At 30.4% G+C, this 22,120-nt stretch overlaps 1 protein-coding gene across 1 annotated transcript in view; it reads left to right on the top strand.

Annotated features, from left to right (window-relative positions):
• Positions 1–22,120, top strand: part of LOC145314606 (uncharacterized) — a 65,428-nt gene that overhangs the window by 13,147 nt on the left and 30,161 nt on the right. Inside the window, exons 3-5 of the mRNA XM_080154596.1 lie at positions 13,271–13,384; positions 19,135–19,211; positions 19,641–19,717. Of these exons, the coding sequence (XP_080010722.1) occupies positions 13,271–13,384; positions 19,135–19,211; positions 19,641–19,717 (268 nt within the window). The remainder of the gene's footprint in view (positions 1–13,270; positions 13,385–19,134; positions 19,212–19,640; positions 19,718–22,120) is intronic.

Here is a 22,120-nt window from a genome sequence, read left to right as displayed (position 1 = left end):
AAAAGTATGCATGAGATTTATGGTAAGTCTAATATGACTCTATAGCAACTCTATACCTTTAAACTATGATATGGGTAACCAAGATCAGTCTATAATAACTCTGTAGTAACTCTAATGTTTTCAAACTGTTTTTAATGAAAACGATTAACGATGATTATTGTAATGAAACTCTTTAACTTTACTTTACTTTTATCACACTGTTTCTTATAGATAAATATAAAGTATAATTAGTCTAATATAACTCTATTTTTTTACACTGTTTCTAATAGATAGATATGAACCATTAGTCTAATATGACTCTAGAGTTTCACACTATTTCTAGTAGATTATTATAAACTATGATAAGTCTAATTTAACTCTAAAGTTTTACACTGTTTCTAATATATCTATACAAGCTATGATTAGTAGACTATAAAAGTTTTAAAGATTTTTAATCAATATAATAGATTTGAAATCTGCATAAAATTTTAAGGATTTTTTATACAATTCGTTTTTTATATAATTCTTTATTTAAAGGCGCAAATACGATTTAAGTTAATAAATTTTGACCAATAGGATAGCTGGATTGGAAACTACCTACGCTCTAATTGGTTGAATGATGTACGTCACTTAAGCTTCTCCAATCAGAGCGCAGATAGTTTTCAATCCACCAATCACAGATCTCAAAATTATTTAACTTAATTTGTATTTGCGCCTTTAAATAAAGAATTATATAAAAAACTAATTTTATAAAAAATCCTTAAAATTTTATGCAGATTTCAAATCTATTATATTGATTAAAAATCTTTAAAACTTTTATAGTCTAATGATTAGTCTAATATAACTCTATATAACTCTATTGTTTCACACTGTTTCTAATAGATAAATATAAGCTAAGATTAGTCTAATATAACTCTAATGTTTTCACACTGTTTCTAATAGATAAATATGGTGGTAAGGTCTAACTATGCTTAATAATATTTACATCTACAGGAGGGACGAGTTTTCTTAAAAATAAATACTAAAACATATTTTTGTGGGGGCTTTTTACTTATACTGATACCCAAAGTTTTATAAACAAGTTGTCTCAAATGAAGGCTTAAAAACTTTGGGCACTGTTAGTAAATCTTGATTGGTAGGTAATAATAACTTACAGTGTAAAAACTATTCAACAAATAATTCTAATATACATAAGTGGTACTATTGTTTATCGTCATTGGGGATGTAAATTAATTTATTGTCTATTGTCTTATCCCTTAAGATCCCTGCATACATTTACATTTAAAACAAATACATAGTATTTCAACAACATATTTTCGTCATTTTAGGTTGCTAACTTAGAACTCATTTATTGGTCGGTTCGTTCATCCAGTCGGTGGGAAGCGGATGGGATAAAGGGGGTGGATGGAGGTTATCGTCTAGGCCGCTTCGCGTTTCACTTTATTAGAGAACATAAATCTAGTGTAAGACCCAAATAATAATATATCCATTTCAAGTGTATTATTACATTTTCTGTCTCTTTCTGTGATACAGATAGATAGATAGAAAGATAGACAATGGTTAATAATATTTATGTTGAATAATGCCTCTTTTACCACTTGAGGTATTTACTTTAAATAATTACTTGCTACCTAGATAGCCAGATAGATAGATAATGATCTAGCTATCTAAGTAAAATTACTAGTTATAAAAACTTGCAAAATATTTTTCAAATTTTTAATTAGTACTTTCTTTCTTTTATTTTAGAAGCTCTTTCTTTTAATTCAGAAATCTAAAGGGATAAGACAATGACCGATAAATTGATTTTCATCCCCAATAATGATTCACAAAATTAGAGGTTATAAAGTTTGGACACTCAACTAATATTCTATAAAAGTCCCCCAAAAAGAAATTAATCTACCCCCCTTCTCATTTTATTCACTATATTTCTAACAGAGTTATTGAGAGGAAAGTTAAATTAGTTCACAATTGTCCCAACCCTGAATCTCTGTACAGAAAAAAGGCACTAAATGCCACTAACAAAAGAACAAGTCATTGTGTTTTAATATCATAACTCAACTTTTTTTCTACATCATAAATAATTTTAGCAAGTTTGTTTTCCTATTGTGAAAATTGCAATTTTAAAACAATTAAAACTTCCATATATTTCTAGTCAGGAATCTAAAGGGATAAGACAACGGCCGATAAATTGGTGCACATCCCAAATGATGATACACAAAATTATCCTTTCTGTAGATTACATTAGTGGTTGAAATGTTGGGACATAAAACGAAATTAACCAACCAATCAAAATTAAGAAAAGTTCCTAAATTGTTAAGCCAACGAATAAGAAAGACTTTGGGTAAACTGGTTATAGCTGGTTTTAAGCTATTTTTGACAAATTTGTTGAACATGTTGTTTGAGAAATATATTTTTGGATGGTTTTAGACTATTATTCTGCTCCCCCTTTCTAAAGCCAACATGTTCGAAATTGGGGCGAAGTAAAAATAATGAATATATAAATAAGTTTTCATGAATATTTATAACGACGGAATATATTTAAAACAAAGCTCGCCACCTTTTTATTATTGTTTACTTTTTAACCAAAATTGTTTGAAAATTGGCTGCTTTTTACACCAATAATTTTATTTTATTTCTGATTGATCGTTGTAATAAAGACACCTCAATAACAGAGTTAAATTTGACTGTTCATTAAAATTTTAAAATGTATTATTTTATTTTTTTATTAGTAATGTGTCTATATTCTTTTGAAGACCCCGGACTTTAGATTCAGGAAGGGAGAGAACATAGGGCTGTTTATTACACTAGTCCCCTTTATAAATAATGTTTTTATATCCGTTGGCTTTATTTTTTAATGAATTTTGATTGGTTGGTTCAATAAGTCGAGATTCTTAGCGTTTCAACCACTAATCTACATAAGGGGTAATTTGGAAACCTACATCATTATATCGGCCATTGTATTATCCCTTTAGATACCTGCTTTAAATTCGTACCTACTGTTGCTATGTAGATAGGGTTGCTAGCTAGGACCTCCAGAAAAAGGTAACAAGATCAAAGGACTGACCATTTAAACTTATCTTTTATAAAAGCAAAATTAATATTATTCAATGTTTAATTTGTCTATTTGATAAGCACATAATTGATACTTTTTGATCATTGGGTGTTTTAAAAAAGCATTTATAAATTTTTCAAAATGAAAGGGTTTAAAAAGTCGTTAAAATTATTTATTTAGTAAAATAGAGATAAAAGCGATTTTTAGAGCATAAAGCAAGGTCTAGTTTTGCAGTTAATCCTTTACAATAGTATGACATCATATAAACAAGCTATAACAGACTTAAATGATAATGTCAAAATATATTTTTAATAATAAATAAAGAACCCGCGGTTAGCACTTGCAGGTGTTACCGGCGGTTTTGCCCGCATTTTCTTTCCCCTTTTCTCTTCTAAACCTATCTCTCTCTCTCTCTCTCTCTCTCTCTCTCTCTCTCTCTCTCTTTCTCTTTCTCCTTTTATTAAGTATTGGTTTTGTTGTTAACTAGCTTGTTAACCCCTCCCCCCCCCTCCTCCTTTCTTTTTCAATTATACAAAATTCCCCGATTTTGTGATCACTCTTTTTTGCATATTTTTCCCCTCCACTTTTTATTTGGCATATTTTTGCTACTTCCCCTTAACAAGACAGAGAAAATGATTGTAAAAAAAAAGATGGGCAAGACAATGGTTTTACATCCCCAGTGATGAACAACAAAATTTCCACTTCTGTATTATCCAAATTATTGGTTTAAAGTTGGTACATTATTTGTTTTTAGATCCAAAGTTCAATAAATGTTTTTGAGCCAACGATTAAGATAACATATGAACATTGGGTAACGGTGTAATTTACAGTCCAATGTCCCCTCCCTCTCTGATTTTAAGTCAGCACCATCTAAACTGTTCTTAATTAAAATATAGAAATATTGACAAAATCCATCGATAAACAAAACATTCTTCATAGTTTTAAGCCTTGTCCATTTTCCGTAGTTTTTACGGTTCCCTCTTTCTTGTTTTGTTTTTCCCAGTTTTGGTGGTTAGTGATATGCTTTTGATAGGGAGTTCCAAAAATTAAACACAATACTGTTTGAAGATTTCAACCCTGACAAAACTAGAGGTAGTTTGTAGACCTACCCTTTTTAATGATCCATGACTAAGAAAAAAGACTTAGCTGACACTTTTGTGGTCATTTTAATAAAATAAGATAAAGTAAAATTCATCTTGTATTGCTAAAAAATCATATTATTTACAAAATAACCCAATTCTAATAATGACTAATAATGGCATGGGGGTGTCAATACACCCCTAAACACTGTAATTGGGAGGTCCTGCCTTCCCCTTTTTTAATCCCTCTGTACACGCCACAGTGTAGATAATTTTTTTTTGTGCGTTATTGACATAAATTGAAATTTGAAGCCCCCTATTAGAATGGCGTTAATTGAAAATTTGCATGACCAACTACACTGTGCATTTCTTATATGTTATAATAAGTGTTTCTACAATGTTTTCATTTTTGAAATAGCGTTAATTAGAATGAGATTTAGATAATGGATATATTATTACCTGGAAGTTACACCAGATTTTCATGTTCTCTATAAAAGTGAAACTCGCAGCGGCTAAAATGATAATAATAATATACCCCTTTACTCCATCCCCTCCCCTCCTACTGGATTAACGAACTGACCAATAAATGAGTTCCATTTTAGCAACATGAATTGACTATTGACACTTTTTCTCCTGTCACAATATCCACGTAAATATAATACCTTTCTAAAATAAGATGATTATTATAAATTTTGTATAAACACCAAGTGTTAGTTCCTTTGTCTATATTTTGCTTCTGTGGTTTTACCAGGGAGGTAGGGAACATTTATTACTTGTCCCCAAAGTTTTATAATAATGTTTCCTTATTCGTTGGCTTAACAACTTTGGGAACTTCAGTAAATTTTGATAGTTGATTCATTAAGTTGAGCGTCCAAACGTTTAAACTACTAATTAGAACCTACAAAAGGGTAATTTTGTGAATCATCATTAGGGATGTGAATTAACTAATCGGTCATTGTCTTATTCCTTTAATCCATAGTTTTTACCATAAATAAGATAATTATAGATTGTATAAAAAGTACTTTTAATATTCATAGATTATTTAATATAGAAAGTAAGCCATTTTTATTTATATTATGCTTTGGTGGTTTTACTATAAATAAGATAATTATAGATTATATAAAAATATTCGTAGATTATTTAATCTACAGAAGAGCTAATTTTGGTTACCATCATTGGGTATGTATATCAATTGAAGCTCTTTATAGCGCCTTAAAATTGATATCATTCAATACAAATGAACAATGATAGGCCAATACATAGACTAAATTACTTATGGCGGGCCAGAATATATTTTAATTAACCAATAGTATATATATTTTTATAGGCACTATAAAAAGCTTCATATCAATTCATCATCCATTGCCTTATTCCTTAGATTTCTTGAATTTTGTAACAATCTAAATCTCGTTAACAATCTGTATCAGTCACAAATCTTTGGTTAGCTAATTGTCATGCAATTTCAAATTTTTGTTTTCCATCCGTCTGTAATGGTCAGCTAAAGAGATTGAACGAGAGAGAGAGAGCTCTATGATTCCTCCCATCAAAATTTATAAATTTGATAAGCAATTAGTTAGCAAAAATATCTTGGGAAAACAAAGAGATTTTATGAGATGAGACAATAGAAGAAAAAGTTATATATTTAAATCCTCAGTGATGATAAACAAAATTACCCTTTCTGTAGGTTTAAATTATGAGTTGTACTTATTGGCCATAAAATTCAATCAAAGTTTTGAATAATGTGGTTATAAAACTTTGGGTACCAGTGTAATTTACAGTCCAATGTTGCCTGCCTCCCTAGGGGAAGCTGGAGGCAAAATAGTTTTTAAATAACTTTGAATTTTCTAAAACCTTAGAAATGCTATTTAAATGTTTTAAAACTGAATTGTCTGAAAATAGTTGGATAAATAGTGTGAAATTTTATTGAAGAGGGGAGAGGTAACGATACTTCTTGGTTTTTAATAGAGTTACAGTATATAGACCAATCATATACTATTTTATTGAAGATGGGGAGAGATAACGATACTTCTTGGTTTTTAATAGAGTTACAACATATAGACAATTCATAGACTATTTTATTGAAGAGGGGGAGAGATAACGATATTTCTTGGTTTTTAATAGAGTTATTACATATAGACCAATCATAGACTATTCTAAATCTTATTGAATAAGGGAGAGGTAACGATACTTCTTGGTTTTTGATAGAGTTACAACATATAGACCAATCATACACTATTCTAAATTTTATTGAAGAGGGAGAGAGGTAACGATACTTCTTGGTTTTTATTAGAGTTATATCATATAGACCAATCATAGACTATTTTATTAAAGAGGGGGAGAGGTAATGATATTTCTTGGTTTTTATTAGAGTTATATCATATAGACCAATCATAGACTATTTTATTAAATAAAAGAGAGGTAACAATACACTTTGGTTTTTAATAGAGTTATATCATATAGACCAATCATAGACTATTTTATTGAATAAGGGAGAGGTAACGATACTTCTTGGTTTTTAATAGAGTTATAATATATAGACCAATCATAGACTTTTTTATTGAAGAGGGGGAAAGGTAACGATACTTCTTGGTTTTTAATAGAGTTATAACATATAACCCAATCATATACTATTTTATTGAAGTAGGGGAGAGGTAACGATACTTCTTGGTTTTTATTAGAGTTATAACTTATAGAACAATCATATACTATTTTATTGAAGAGGGAGAGAGGTAACGATACTTCTTGGTTTTTAATAGAGGTATAACATATAGACCAATAGCCTAGGAGACTATTTTTTATATTAAAGTAGCACAGCAATGACAAGCTAACAATCCTATATCATAAAATAGTAAGGTTTTTCCTTTTGAGCCTTAAGATCTCGGTAATTATTGGTCCGAAGGGGTTGTACTTGTCTAGGAATCTTTTTAAATTTCTTGGGTTGGCTTGTATCGTCTACATTTAGTACACCATTACACTTATAAAAACATTTGCAGGCCTTCTTAGAGCAGCTGTAATACGATATAAAAGAAATATCATGTCATATGACACTCTATTTTAACTGAATTATCTCGCTTTCCAGCGACCACCTCAGCCAATTTAACCGTCATGGTGATTAAACAATCTCTTACTTAGGAGTTAGTTCTAAAGTCAATCTGTCAATAGTGTTCACATCTCATTAGCCTACTTGAATAGGCTTTAATTTCAATGTGATTTCATCATATTAAAGATTTTTAAAACTCGCCATGCATATATCAAGAGGGAGGCCTTGCTGCCTGTTATAAATAGATCCCCCCCCCCCCCTATTTATTTTCTTTTCTACCCTAGGGCTGTAATATATATATGTATAGTGTTAATGTAAAATAGTTTTATCTTTTAGAATAGATAAATAATTGATAGAAAACTGACGTAAAAGCCATATTATAGAAAAGACTTTTATTTAAAAAGGCTATGCAATAAAATTGTTTGTTGTCCCCAAAAATTCGGTTTGAGGTAACAAACAAATAAAGATGTTATTCTTACTTGTTTGATAAATATACCATAATTTGAAAATAATGAATTAATTTTGGTACATATTTTTATTGTTTTTCAAATATGAATATTCTAATACTGCATGTTGAATAAGAAACTATTGAAAAAAATTATATGAAATGCCTTAATTTTGCCATAGATAAAAAGTTATTTTTATGTCTTTAAACGATTTTTAAAGGGGTTAGATTAGATTTTTAACATGAATGAATAATTAAAATATTCGGGAAAGCAAAAACATAAGGTATTGTATTTATTTTGATAAAAAGAGGCGTTTACTTTAATTGTTTTCAGTGGTAATCATTACATTTAATTACTATTTGGAAATTTTGAAAATATTCATTTCTTTTTCTTAATTTGAATCAGGAATCTGAAGGGATATGACCAATGACCATGGTCGATAAATTGATGTACATCCCCAATGATGATACACAACAAAATCTTCTGTAGATTACAATAAGTGGTTGAAACGTTTGACCACTCAACTTAAAGGAAGCCTGCAAGTAATAAGACGCTTTAACTGCTGAAAGACTGCCACAAGTAAATTTTCATTGTACATAAAATGTCATTTTAAAATGCCTAGAACGTTTTTGTTATTGAAGCTGAAGGCTTCAAATTTAGGGTATTGGCTCTACTTATGGCAGTCTTTCAGCAGTTAAAGCGTGGTATTTCTTGCAGGCTTTCTTTAATAAACCTACCAATTAAAATTCAATGAAAGTCTCCAAAGTTGTTGAGTCGACGAATAAGAATTAGTTATTATAAAACTTTGTGGACTAGTGTAATAAACAGCCCAAGTCCCCTCCCTCCATAAAAATTATTAAATATGAACCCTTGAATTTATTAATAGCCTTTCAAGTTATTGCAACTGAACAAAATTGACCATATCCATAAGTGGCAAAGCATAGAAGTTTGTCATTTACCCAATGACGGAAAATGTGGGAATTACTTGTCAAGGGAACCGGATAAAATTAATTTCAAAAGCTTATCTCTTAAAGCAGCTAAGTATCAGCTCCCCTCTCACGCAAATGCCATCATTATATGTATATATCTATTCTTTATTGACGAAGTGAATTCCATAGTATATTCTTCTGGTTCTGTAGAATCTTTTAAAAGTGTTGTTTATCTCTGATAGCAGCCGGATGAGTCACATTTTCTTATAGACAAATATAGGCAAAGTTACTATGCACTAAACATTTGGGTCTAATATACTCAATTAAAAATTAAGTCAACCGTTTTACTATTTATTTCCTGTATGCCAGGCTAATGAATCACTTAGTATGTAAAGTCTTATATACCCAAGTACCAAAATTTTCACATGGAGATTAATTCAAATTCAAAGTATTCGAACAATACAGATTTTAGAATATATTTTAACCTTATGCAAAAGAAACAGTATGGATTTCCTTTACAATGAAGCTTTTATAGGTTCCAATAGGGGTTTTAAAACTGGGGGACACATAAAATTAACAGGATGTTTGTCTGTCTAACTGTCTTTACCATAATATCTCAATAACTGCTGGACCGATATGATGAAATTTGGTTGAAATGAAAAATTGCCCGACAAGAAACATATCATGAGAAGGTGTTAACAATAATATTCGTAAAAGTAACAGGATGTTTGTCTGTCTATACCAATATATCTCGCTAACCGCTGTACCCATTTGATCAAATTAAACTAAAGTTTTAATTATGCTTTTTTTGTTGGAATGAAAAATCACCTATCAAGACATATTCATGAGAAGGTGTCTAGCAACAATGTTGGTAAACTCAATGACATAGACAATATTATATAAAAGTATGAGGATGTTTGCATATATGTATGGACTATAAGATTTTGTAAATGGCTAGAACGCTTGTTCCATAGTTTACAAATTATAGTGAAGTATATTAAATTTGCCTAGGAAAGGTTTTTAGGCTATTTGTATATGGGATACTTCTGCTACCTTGGATTTTTTACCTCTGGAAAGAATTCCCCACACCCTAGAGATTTTTTTTATAATTTATGACAAAAAATAGTATTTTGTCTGACTTTTCCACAAGCCAAAAATTATGTCTCTGTTGATAACAATTACAGCACAATACTTCATTAAACAATACATTTTGACTCAATAATGATTATTCTTTATAATAATTGTCTTGTTACCTTGTTGAAAGTCTCATAACAATTAATACTAATGATTATTACAACCTTCCTGTTCTATAGACTATCTCATTACAGGGATCTAAAGGGACAAGTCAATGGCCGATAAATTGATGCATTTCCCTATTCCCAAATGATGATACACAAAAAAACTTCTCTAGATTTAAACTAGTGGTTGACGTTTTAACACTTAATGAACCAACCGATCAAAATTCATTTAGGCCCCCAAAGTTGCTAAGCACAAAATCAAAGATTCAACTTATTTTGTTTTGGCCGGCAGTGTCAATAAATCACTATATCAATATGACAGATGTACTCAATTTCTATTTTAAAAATTTTCAAAAATCTACTAAATTAAAATGGAAAATTTGAAAACATTGTAGTAAATTTTCAAAATGATTGAATACTTCATTCAATCCCAAGTTCTCAACATGTGTGGTTCATTTTTAGAGAATCTTCGCTTTCGCTTTAAATAATCCATAATTTTGATAATGTTATTCCCATTGATATTTGTTATTATTGTTTAAAATTGTGTTATTATTTGAATAGTTAACAAGATAATTACATGTTATACACTAACATTTCATTACAGGGGTAAAGGGAAATTTTCAGGGATCTAAAGGGATAAGACAATGGCCAATTAATTGATGTACTTCACCAATGATGATACATAAAATTACCCCTTTTGTAGATTATTATTAGTGGTTAAAACGCTTAGACACTAAACTTAATGAACCAACCAATGAAAACTCTATAAAAGTGTCCAAAGTTGTTAAGTCAACGAATAAGAAAACGTTATTTCAAAAGTTTGGGGACCAGTGTAATAAACAGCCAATCTTTAAATTGATAGATATAAAATTTGCTTATTTACCTATCCATTTTTGATAGATAGATAATTAGCATTGTAGATGGATGGCTGGATAGATAGATTGATTGATAATTAGTAGGTGTCATTGAAACCCTCCCTTTCCAATTGATTATTGATTATGCTTTTCCTTATTGTTTCAATAACCCCCCCCCCTCCCAAACAACACCCCCCTCATCCTTTTGTTACCCCTGTTTGGTTCATTTAATTTATAACTCTTTTCCCCCTCTTATTATTTCCCATCAGCCTTCAGAAACCAAAATTATCGATTTACATTTGATTTGTCTTAAAAAAAACAGAAAATTTCAATATTCCAAAAAATCATCTCTAGGTATAAATTAAAGAAATAATGTTTTTTAACTTCTCCCAGTTTTATGGTTTATATAAAATGATAATAGTTATATATATCGCATCGTATTATAGACAGTTTTTCGCGGATATTAAAATAAAAATTTAAACCAGTTTTGTTAGCATTAAATTCATGATTTTATCTTATTATTCATGGAAAATTGTCTGCAATTCAATGCTATACATAATTTCTTAAGTATGGCCGAGGACACGTTCAAATCCATCGGATATTATCGAATCCCTACTCAAAAGTGCTTTACCAATATAAACAATTTATGTTTATCTTCCATTTGTTTTTTTCATACATAGCTTAAATTGTAGAGTAACTTCGCTTCATAAAGTTCTACCTTTTGAATGATTTTTTAAAAAAATGGATGGGGACTAATACTTTGAAGAAAATAATAATCTCAAGTAATAAGATTATTGTAAAACCATTTCCAGTATGGTTTCGAAACCGAGTAATGTCTGCTAGATTGGAAAATAATTAAAAATAATCAAGAGCATAAGACAATTTTCTACCTATATTGAAATTAAAAATCATAAAACTAGTTTTTATCGTATCTTTTTTTATCCACGGAAAGCTATCTACAATACGGTGCGATAAATAACTAATCTAATAATTAAAAACAAATATATCTGGATTTCTTTTTGCTTAATGTTTTTGATGTCTGTGAAAATAGCAACAGGAAAAACTGTTTTGATCAAAGAATTTTTTGAAAGATTTTTTCTTACTACAACTTAGATGGAAAATTTGATAAACATGTCAAAAACATAAAATCAAATGAAGACTTATCCATAAAATGAAAGATATTTTGGGAAATTTTAAAATTGATTTCTATAAATGTCGAAACAGTTATGTTTAACATGTAATTTTACAGGAATCTAAAAGGATAAGACAATGGCCGATAAATTGATAGACATCCCCAACAAAAATAAACAAAAGTACCCCTTCTGTAGATTCTAATTATTGGTTTAAATGTTATGACACTCAACTTAATGAACCAACCAATCAAATTCAATAAATGTCCCCAAAGTTATTGAATAACTAAACAATAAGAAAACGTTATTATTTGACTTTGGGTTCTAGTGTAATAAAAAGCCTAATGTTCCCTCCATCCCTGTAATTTTGTAAATTTAAAGAGTTTTTAGCGACCGATATATAGATAGATAAATAGGAATTGGTTCAGTTCACGCTAAAATATTCCTAAAAACCAAAAATTTCCTAACATTTCAACCACTAATCTTCAGAAGGGTTAGTTTTGTGTATAATTTTTGAGGTTGTACTTCAATTTAATAGCAATTGTCGCATCCTCTTGGATCCCTAACCAGTCCGATAAAGGGACTTGCAATTAGATTAGACAGTCTCTCAATGATCTAACACTGTATCACAAGACAGAAATCTACCGTTTGTTAGAACAACATCTGCACTGGATAGCCAGTGGCAGATTTGTCATGACAGTTTGGCATGCGCTTACTGTCAAGTTTTGATGCTTTCTTATTTATGATACAGGGTCATACAAATTGTCCAAGACTTTGTAGTTTCAATATTATGAAATACACTTTTTAATTGTTTTTTTTCTCAAGGAGGGAGTGGACATTGGACTGTAAATTACTCTGGTACCCAATGTTTTATAACACATGACCTATATTCTTTTGGCTTTGACTCTGGGGACTTTGATAAAATCTTATTAGGATGGTTCAACAAGCAGTGTCAACATTTCACCCAAAAAGTTTTATTAATAGAAGCAAAAATTTGTTTATTGTAATTGGTGGGTGTACATCAATTTACTGTACATGTATTTGAAATAGTTTTAAACCTTTCCTGGATCCACGAGAATCTTTACTGTAAAGGAGAACCATATTGGTTCAGCAGTAAGGGGTATCCTTCACACAGACTGACATCCTATTACTTTTATATAAAGATTACAATTTTCTTGTGGTACCCTGTAAGTAAGTATGTGCTACTTGTCAATATTGATGATTCCTCAACTATGTGTCCCCTCTAACCATTTTAGCAAATAAAATCAGGGATCTACAGGGATCAGACAATGGCCGATAAATTGATGTACACCCCCAATGATTTTTCACAAAAATTCCACTTCTGTAGATTACAATTAGTGGTAGAAAAGTTTGAACACAACCAATCAGAATTTAATGAAAGTCCCCAAAGTTGTTAAGCCAACAAATATGAAAACACCATTATAAAACTTTGGGGACTAGTTTTTAAGTTTTGAATTTAATCAATTTACATTTTTTTATATATTATTTTTCTTTATTTTTAGGCAAATGTTTCCTCAGATGAAATTCCGTCTGTCCGGACTTGACAACAAGGCTAAATACATTCTTCTACTAGACATCGTGTCAGCTGATCAATACAGATACAAGTTTCACAACAGGTGGGCGTTTCTTTCATTTAAATATGATTTTATAACGGATTATACTTGATTTAGGCGGCTGTTTCCAGCGCTGCGGATCCGCGTGAGCGGCCTGGCGGCTGAGGCTAAATACGTGCTGCTCTGCGATATTGTGCCAGTGGATAATTGTAGATACAAGTTTCATAACAGGTTGGATGCGAACCCGCCACCCCTGTAGAGATCCTGTAGGGTTTGAACCCGCCACCCTGTAGATCCTGTAGAGTTTGAACCTAAGACCCTGTAGATTAATTTGTTTCAGAGAACCTGTAGACATAATTGAACCTTGTAAATTTTTTGTGTATTTAGATATATATAATATGGAATCACATAAAAATATTAAGTTTGATATCTTTTGAAAAAGCACATTTAGTTATATTTTTGATTAGTATACCTAATATTTTGGTGATTTCACATGAAAATGTAAAGATAGATAAACCTATATGTATTTACCTTAATCTTGTATGAAAGATATACTTTTAATCAAATTTTAGGTTTTAGTTTGTTTTGTTTAATAGATTAGTTACAATAACACTATGAATCCTCTTTTCCTAAAAATGCTGTTTACTTGTTATTGCTGCGCTTAATATGGACATAATAGTTCTTGTTGATACGTCATATTGATTAATTCTAATGTGCCCTATTTTCCCAAATTCTATTATATCAAACTAAAAAGAACGTGAAATACATTTTTTTCAGTCCTTTATTTGAAGACATTTATAAAACTTAAGTCAAAGGAAAGTAGATTACTTAAAAGTATTTCATTTTTTGAAGGGACTCATATTATGAAAAAAAAAGAAACAAGAAGATTTTAATCCATAACTAGTGCAGCAATAACTAGCCATTAACATATTTGATAGTTATGTATTTTAAACCCATCAATATACAGAAATGTTATTGTCTTTTTATATAACTTCTTAGAATGGATATATTATTACTTTGATCTTACATTAGATTTTCCTGTTCTCTAATATAGTGTGACACACATTCTTTAACCCATCCCCTCCCCTCCTACTGATTAAACAAAGTGACCAATAAGGTCTATGTTAGCAACCTAAATAGACGACAATGTCATAATATCAACGTAAATCTTATATTCATTCTTATAGTTATACCCTAAAGTAATATAATAGAATAGCTAAGCTTTATATCCTTCTGATTTTTAAAGTAAGAAATTCTGCCTTTTAAAGTTTTAAAACATTAGTAGAAAGATTAATTATTATTTTTTAAAAATAATTGTTTATGTTTCATATAAAAATATCTCTAATGCTCATTTTTAAGTGCAAAACCAAAAATTCCTACTTGAAAAGAAAATATTTCAAATGGTTGACTTAAACAAAGATTATAGTGGTTGTTTCAATAGTCATTAGGTCTCAGTAGTATAACAACAGAAATCTAGTATCATAATCTACTGTTATACATGAATAAAAAAATCCCCGAAACACTTTATATCAATTTAGCCAAATTTTTGGGTGAGCAGAATAAACCATTGTAAATCTAATACTAAGTGTTCCAGAATTACGGGGAAATAAAATAAAATTAATTTTTTATTGAATATTTCTTAACCCTTACAGATCGGGCCCCTATTCCCACCTTAATAGATCGGGGGGGGGGGGGTCATATTGACCCCCCCCTCTATCTCGGCTTCTGTTACAGATAAAGACGTAAAATTTTTTTCTGGTGGTTCATGTGTATTTTTAGAGAAAATTACTTTTTCTAGTCATAGCAGTCAGGCCGCTCCTTAGCCGCTTTTTAGCGGCCAGCCGCTAAATTTTAAAACAGCTGTAGAGCGGCCAATTTTGCACCTAGGATGACCAAATTTTAGGACGAACTTTTATTTTTCATAACAAAAAAATTACTTTTTCTGATCATCGCCAAAAAACGGCAATTAACGGAAACCGCCATTTTCGGCGGTTACGGCGGTAAAACGGCGGTTACGGCGGTAAAACGGCGGTTGGCGGCGCCAATTAATATTTTTATCTGTTTATTATTGCTCAAGGATTTACCAAAAAAATGTATAGGTCTCTAGCTGTAATAGAAGCCACGATATTCATGATATATGTCTGTAGTAAAAGCCGGACAAAAATCGGTCATAAAGTCGGTCAGTGTGCGGTCAAACGGTCATAACACCACTTTTCTCATAAGGTCATTGATATCTCAGTATTCAACAAAAAAATTTTAGGTTTCTATCTTATATACAAAGTCATAATGTAGAAATTAAGAATTATTTAGAATTTATTTTTAATTTTGGTGCTACCCAACCGACTTTGACCGTACACCACGACCGACACAGACCAGATATCCTAATAAAATCAACTCTTGCCGACGTATAATTACTAAACTTAAAAAGTCATGAAGTCACAACTCTCTATCTTACCTACAAAAAAAAATGACATTGAAAAAATAGAGTGGGGGGGGGGTCAATATAACCCCCCCCCTGATCTGTAAGGGTTAAGTTAGTAAAATGGTTTTAGATTATTTTAATAATTATTTCAATAACAGCTATATACAGCACAAACTATACAATATACATCAAACGTTAAAAAAGATGTTCAGAAATTCAAAAGAAACTACTTTTTATTTCCTAATTTCTTTGGCCTTTAAGGACTTCATCCCATGAAAGTGTTGTAAGAATTCACCCCCCCCCCCCCTCAAAAAAGTTATTTACTTGAAGAAAAGAAGAAATTTGGGGACATTATTTTTTGAGATCATAACGACTTGCAAATAGAGTGACATCCTGTTACTTCAGTAATATAAGAAACACATTTGATGTTTTATGAAAACATACGTTACATATCTAAAACTATTATAAGCTTCTAATAGTATGTGTATGTATAAAATAAAGGGTAAAAATGTAGAAAATTTCCTTAACTCTTGTATTAAGTTTGCTTAGGGCAGTAATTTTAAAATTTTACCTAATTGTTGCTGTCTTAAAGATTACACATTAAATTCTTTATTGGGTGATTTTTTTTTTTGGGGGGGGGGGGGCAGGTGGGGGTGTGATTACATTTAGACACGCTCGCTATTTCAAAAGTACTTATCACCCTTTTTAGAAGCTACTCTATAAGTATGACCCGTCTGTATGTCCTTCCGTTTAATGCATGGTAGGTTTACAATTATCTGAAAATCATAACCTAGGTTTATCGACGCATTTTCACAATTTAAAATAAAACTTGAATAATTTTGCCAGGCTATAAATAAGTTTATATTCTAATGATTAAATGTTTTAAATACCTACCAAAACGATTTTATAATACAAATGACAGTATATAGAAATTTTATCGGCGGTTTTACACATTTGACTTTGTAAAAGGCTATTTCTTAGAAACTAATTAATTTACATACCTACCACAATAATTTTAATACAAATTGAAAATATAGAAGTTTTATGCCTTTTTGCCTAAATTTAAGTCCTCTTTTAAATTATTTTTAGAATACAGGTCCTTGCTTTCTAACGTGCTTACAAGCACAGAGAAGCGACAAAATGCGCGTTAATTATTTGGCTGTTAATGGCGTTTCACCAACTTTTTGAAAGAATTATAGAAAAAAAATAATTAATTGCAATAATTTTGGGAAAAGCAATGTAAAGCTTAAAATAAAAAAGAACGGTAAACTATGATACAGATAATAATATTTTTTTAGCTTCGAAACCGATTTATATCCGCTGGATAAGAATCGGTTCTTAGCCATAATGAAAAATCGTGTATCGTATCGTATTATAGACAATTTTCTACGAATAATAAAGTAAAATCTTAAAATTAATACTAGTGTTGTTGTCTCGAGGTGTAATTAATCAAAATAAAATTTTTTTATCCGTGGAAAGCTGTCTATAATTTAATCATTCGATGCCATAGACATGTTTACATACCCATTTTGTATTAGTATAATATTTTAGGGGGTCGAGAAAAGGACCAAACAACAATTTTAGGATATTACATTGGTTACTAACTATTATATACTCGTGTGAAGATATTTGTACTGAATTACAATTAAGGAATAATTTACCAAGTTTATTGTTTTTAAAATATGCATTCTAGTTGGTTTGGTAGTAGCGAAGCTACTCTGTCTATAGGGTGTGTCAGTTCGTCCGGTCGTAACTTCATACGTAAAAGAAGAGCTCTCATGATGCAGTTTTTTATGCTGTGCTTCTTTTCAGCTAGGGACCTAATGGGATAAGACAAGGGCCGATAAATTGATGTACACATACCCAATGATATTACACAAATCTACCCTTTCTGTAGATAACAATTGGTGGTTAAAGATTTTGGACACTTATTTTAATGAGCCAACCAATCAAAATTCATTAATAGCCCCCAAAATTGTTGAGTCAACAAATAAGAAAACGTTATCATAAAACTTTGTGGACTTGTGTAATAAACAGCCCAATATCCCCTCGCCCCCTATCTTCTTATGCACGTATTTGTCCTTTTTATACTGTACTTTTTGTAATATTTTCTACATCTTTAGGTTTTCTTTGATAAAAATAGTCTAAAACTTGTCAAGAACAAAAGTAAAGCTCTTCTTCTATCGACCATATGCAAAGAAGAAAAATAGAGAAGCTTTGCTCCATACAAATGAGCGCCAAAATTTAGTAATTTAATGTCGTGAAAACACTAAAACTAACGCGCCACCAAATCTTCCCCCCAAAAGAATATTCTCCCCAAAGTATTATAAGGTACCCGTTCTCACGTAACACCCACCATTCCTTCTTTTCTAAAAGTTTTATTACTTTATTGTCCCTTGTTAGTTTAAGGGCACCATATATCAGGGCTAGAGGGATAGAACAATGGAAGGTGAATTAATCTTTTTCAAAATTTAAAGGCTTTTTGTTGACATTTCATTCCTATGTTTTATGTAGAAAATATCATATTGTGAAAGTATAAAAAAATTATTAATTTTTTTCGACAGAAATTACATAATTATGCATTGGAAAACTGGGTGCTTTCCCTCTAAGTGTCTACTTATCACATAAACCGCCCTTTCTTATATTAATAATAAATTGAAAATAAGTAAGGGTGTAATTTTTTTTATGCCTTACCTAACCCTTTCGGGACGTCCTAGATTTGCTATGACTATACGTGTGTTGCCCTAACTCTGTTTGGGGCTTCCTTATACTATTTCACCCCCATCCTTTTTTTCAATTTGTTTAAAAAAGAGGGAGGGATTTTTGTGATATCTAGGAAAACCCCCCAGTACTGTAAATGTTTATCTATTTTATTTCTTTCTTATCATGACATAAGGAATGGAATCCTATTTTGATACATTGGTTATGGTTACATCATATTTTAACAGTTTCTGAATATGATTCATTGTTCTAACCCTTTATCCCTGGCTATATATATATCCATACTATAGACTACAAATTTTGGGAGATTTTTAGAGCTTCAACCGGATTTTTACCATAAAATTGCCGCCAACGGGAATAGGGAAATGTATTGTACAAAACAATTAATAGACAGCTATTGCCCTATGTCATATAACTCGAAAGTTCCTTAATATTTGATTGTTTTTTTTTCTATTTAATATAAAAAAAAACTTATAGCCATAATAAGGAGCCGACTCTTGAATTAATCTTATTATTTTTATTTTAATATCGTGGAAAATTGTTTGTAAATTTTCACAGTATGACCATAATAACCGGTTCTTATCCAGCGGATATAAGTCGGTTTGTAAGCCATACTTGAAAATAAAAACCTATATAGGTCTACTAACCATTAATATATCTTATTTTCTAGTCGATGGATCGTGGCTGGTAAAGCAGACCCAGAGATGCCCAAGCGTATGTACATCCATCCAGACAGTCCGGCTACAGGCATACAATAATAATTATACAGTAGCTTCGCTGAAATTTAAGGAAAAATGAAAAGACAATGACCGATATATTAATATAAAATAAAAAAAGACCTTAATGATCTAACCCTCTACCCTACAAATAATATTCATAAACCTCTCCAGGACCTATGAGAAGCTGCTCTGTAAAAGAGAACCATATCGGTTCAGTGGTTAGCGAGATCCCTCAGTGAACACAGACAGAAACAGATCCTGTTACTTTTATGTAGGGATTACAATTACAGCATGCTATATAAAATACAAAAAATATATTCGATTGCCTACAGCTTTTCTGCTATTCAAAATAAACACCAATTGTATACTTTCATTTATATTTTTTATTTATAACTTTTTTAGCATGCTATACATGAAAAAAGAAAAATATTGAATTATTATTGTATTCTGCCTTCAGGAGAACAATGGATGCAAAAAGTTGTTTCATTTCATAAATTGAAGCTTACAAATAATATTTCTGATAAACACGGACTGGTAAGTACGTCTTTTTTATGTACATAGATAGGTGGAGTATAGAGTAGCTTCGATTATTAATAAAGTTGTAATTATGTTACTTTATATGTTTTGAAAGCTGTTTTTCTTAAATTGAAGCTTACAAATAACATCTCTGATAAACATGGGCTGGTAAGTACGTCTTTTTATGTATATAGCTAGTTGAAGTAGCTTCGATTATTAACAATGTTGTAAGTATGTCCCTTTATATGTTTTGAAAGCTGTAATTTCTTAAATTGAAGCTTACAAATAACATCTCTGATAAACACGGGCTGGTAAGTACGTCTTTTTATATGTATAGGTAGAGTAGCTTCGATTATTAATAAAGTTGTAAGTATGTCCCTTTATATGTTTTGAAAGATGTTATTTCTTAAATTGAATTAAGCTTACAAATAACATTTCTGATAAACACGGACTGTTAAGTACGTCTTTTCATCTATGAAGAGTAGCTTCGATTATTAATAAGTTGTAAGTATGTCCCTTTATATGTTTTGAAAGCTGTTATTTCTTAAATTGAAGCTTACAAATAATATCTCTGATAAACACGGACTGGTAAGTACGTCTTTTTATGTATATTGGTAGGTAGAGTAGCTTCGATTAATAATTAAGTTGTAAGTATGTCGTTTTATATGTTTTGAGTATCTACTCTATCTATAATTCTAAGTTGTTATTTCATAAATTGAAGCTTACTAATGTTACTAGCGGGTCTGCCAGATAGGCTTCTAGATATTCTACCCAAAATTGAAACCTATAAAAAGTTTTCAGACATACAAACGGACAAACATCTTGTTACTCTTATGTAGGATTTAAAAAAAACCGTTTCTGATCATTTAAATTCTATGTTCAAGGTTGCGTGGTTTTAAAGAGCTTTCTAATCTAAATGACAATTATTTTCTTCCTCCAAATTACACTCTTTGTAGAGTCAAATTATTGGTGGAAAAGTGTTGACATTTTTAGTTAGTACTAGTTTAAGTCAAAGAATAAGAGAACATGTTTATTAAACTTTAGGAACCAGTATGATTTACTTTCCGATGTCTTCTCCCTTCCCTATAAAAGCAAAATAAATTATAAATTTGTATTTTAAATCAAATAATTTCATAAATGTTAGAGTGTAAGGTAACAATAAGTTTATGAGAAGTGGCTTAATTGGTTTATAATTGTAGAATTATGTAAATTATCTGACTTGAAACTATTTAACATAAATATCTCTGGGAACAGAGAATAGATTTCTGAAAATTAAATCAGTAGCAATAAAGTACTACCTGGCCCAAGTGGTGGGTACTCTTCATCTTCTAACAAATTGGTTTCTGTTCTTTATAGCGACTCGGCTGTGTTTATATTTCCGACGCCATTAGCTAATTTTAAAGACCCAATGGAAAGTCGGTATAGGGTCCCCACCCCGTGGGTAAAGTTACATAAAGCTCGTGCCACATTTGCTTAAAGAAATAGTGACCAATATGAAACTTCTATAAAAAAAGAAGAAATGAATCAGTTCTGCCGTTTTCAAGATATAGATGGACAGACAGTAACTATATTATAACTATCTATTTCTGATGTATATTTTTGTAAAATCTATTGCCCTCTCCCTGATTTTTCCTAGTAGCAGATGGTTAATACAACTATAGTACAAGTTTAAGTTAATAAAGATCATTAAAAATCATATTAGACCAACAAGTTAAAGACAATTAAAAAGTTTTCAATAAGAATTTAAAAGAGTCCACTAGTTGTCGGGGAGGTGATAAGTTTTAATCAAGCCTAAATTACATTTCTGAATTAGAACGAATTCTTAGCCATACTGAAAAATCATGCTTAACATCGTATTACAGACTATTTTACATGAATATTAAAATAAAAATCATAAAATTTAAACCAGTTTTCTCTGCTCGGGCCTTCGGCACCTCAGGGCTAAAAAATTTGTTTAATCTTATAGTTTTCATTTTGATATCTGCGGAAAGCTGTCTATAAAACAATGCGATAAATAACTATTACTCAATTAATTTTGTTTTTAATGCCTAAATGCTAAATTTGAATAAAACACTCTAAATTATCTCCATTATAAACATGATTAGGTCGTAGTTAAATGTTAAAGAAATTAATTTTATAAACTTCACATCAATGTTTCATTAATTCAAGTAAGAAAATTCATAAATTTACTCCATACATAATGTCTTTATGTCTAAAAACATAATATTTAGTATAAACAAGGATGAAAACATCCATAAAAGCGGAATGGCAAACAAGCAGTTACATAGTGTAGAGTGTCAGATCTTAATAAGCAGAAGATTAATTTACAAGTCTAAACAAAATTTGCTGTAATTTGCTAAAATACAGGATACTGTTTAAGGACATGGTCTAATTTGTCGGACTTGATTATAAAAATACTTT

The sequence above is a fragment of the Acartia tonsa genome, chromosome 3 (assembly GCF_053477335.1).
Source record: "Acartia tonsa isolate MP-2025a chromosome 3, ASM5347733v1, whole genome shotgun sequence".
Classification (NCBI taxonomy): Eukaryota; Metazoa; Arthropoda; class Copepoda; order Calanoida; family Acartiidae; genus Acartia; species Acartia tonsa.
Note: the sequence above shows the minus strand (reverse complement) of the source record. Positions and strands in the feature narration are given on the sequence as shown.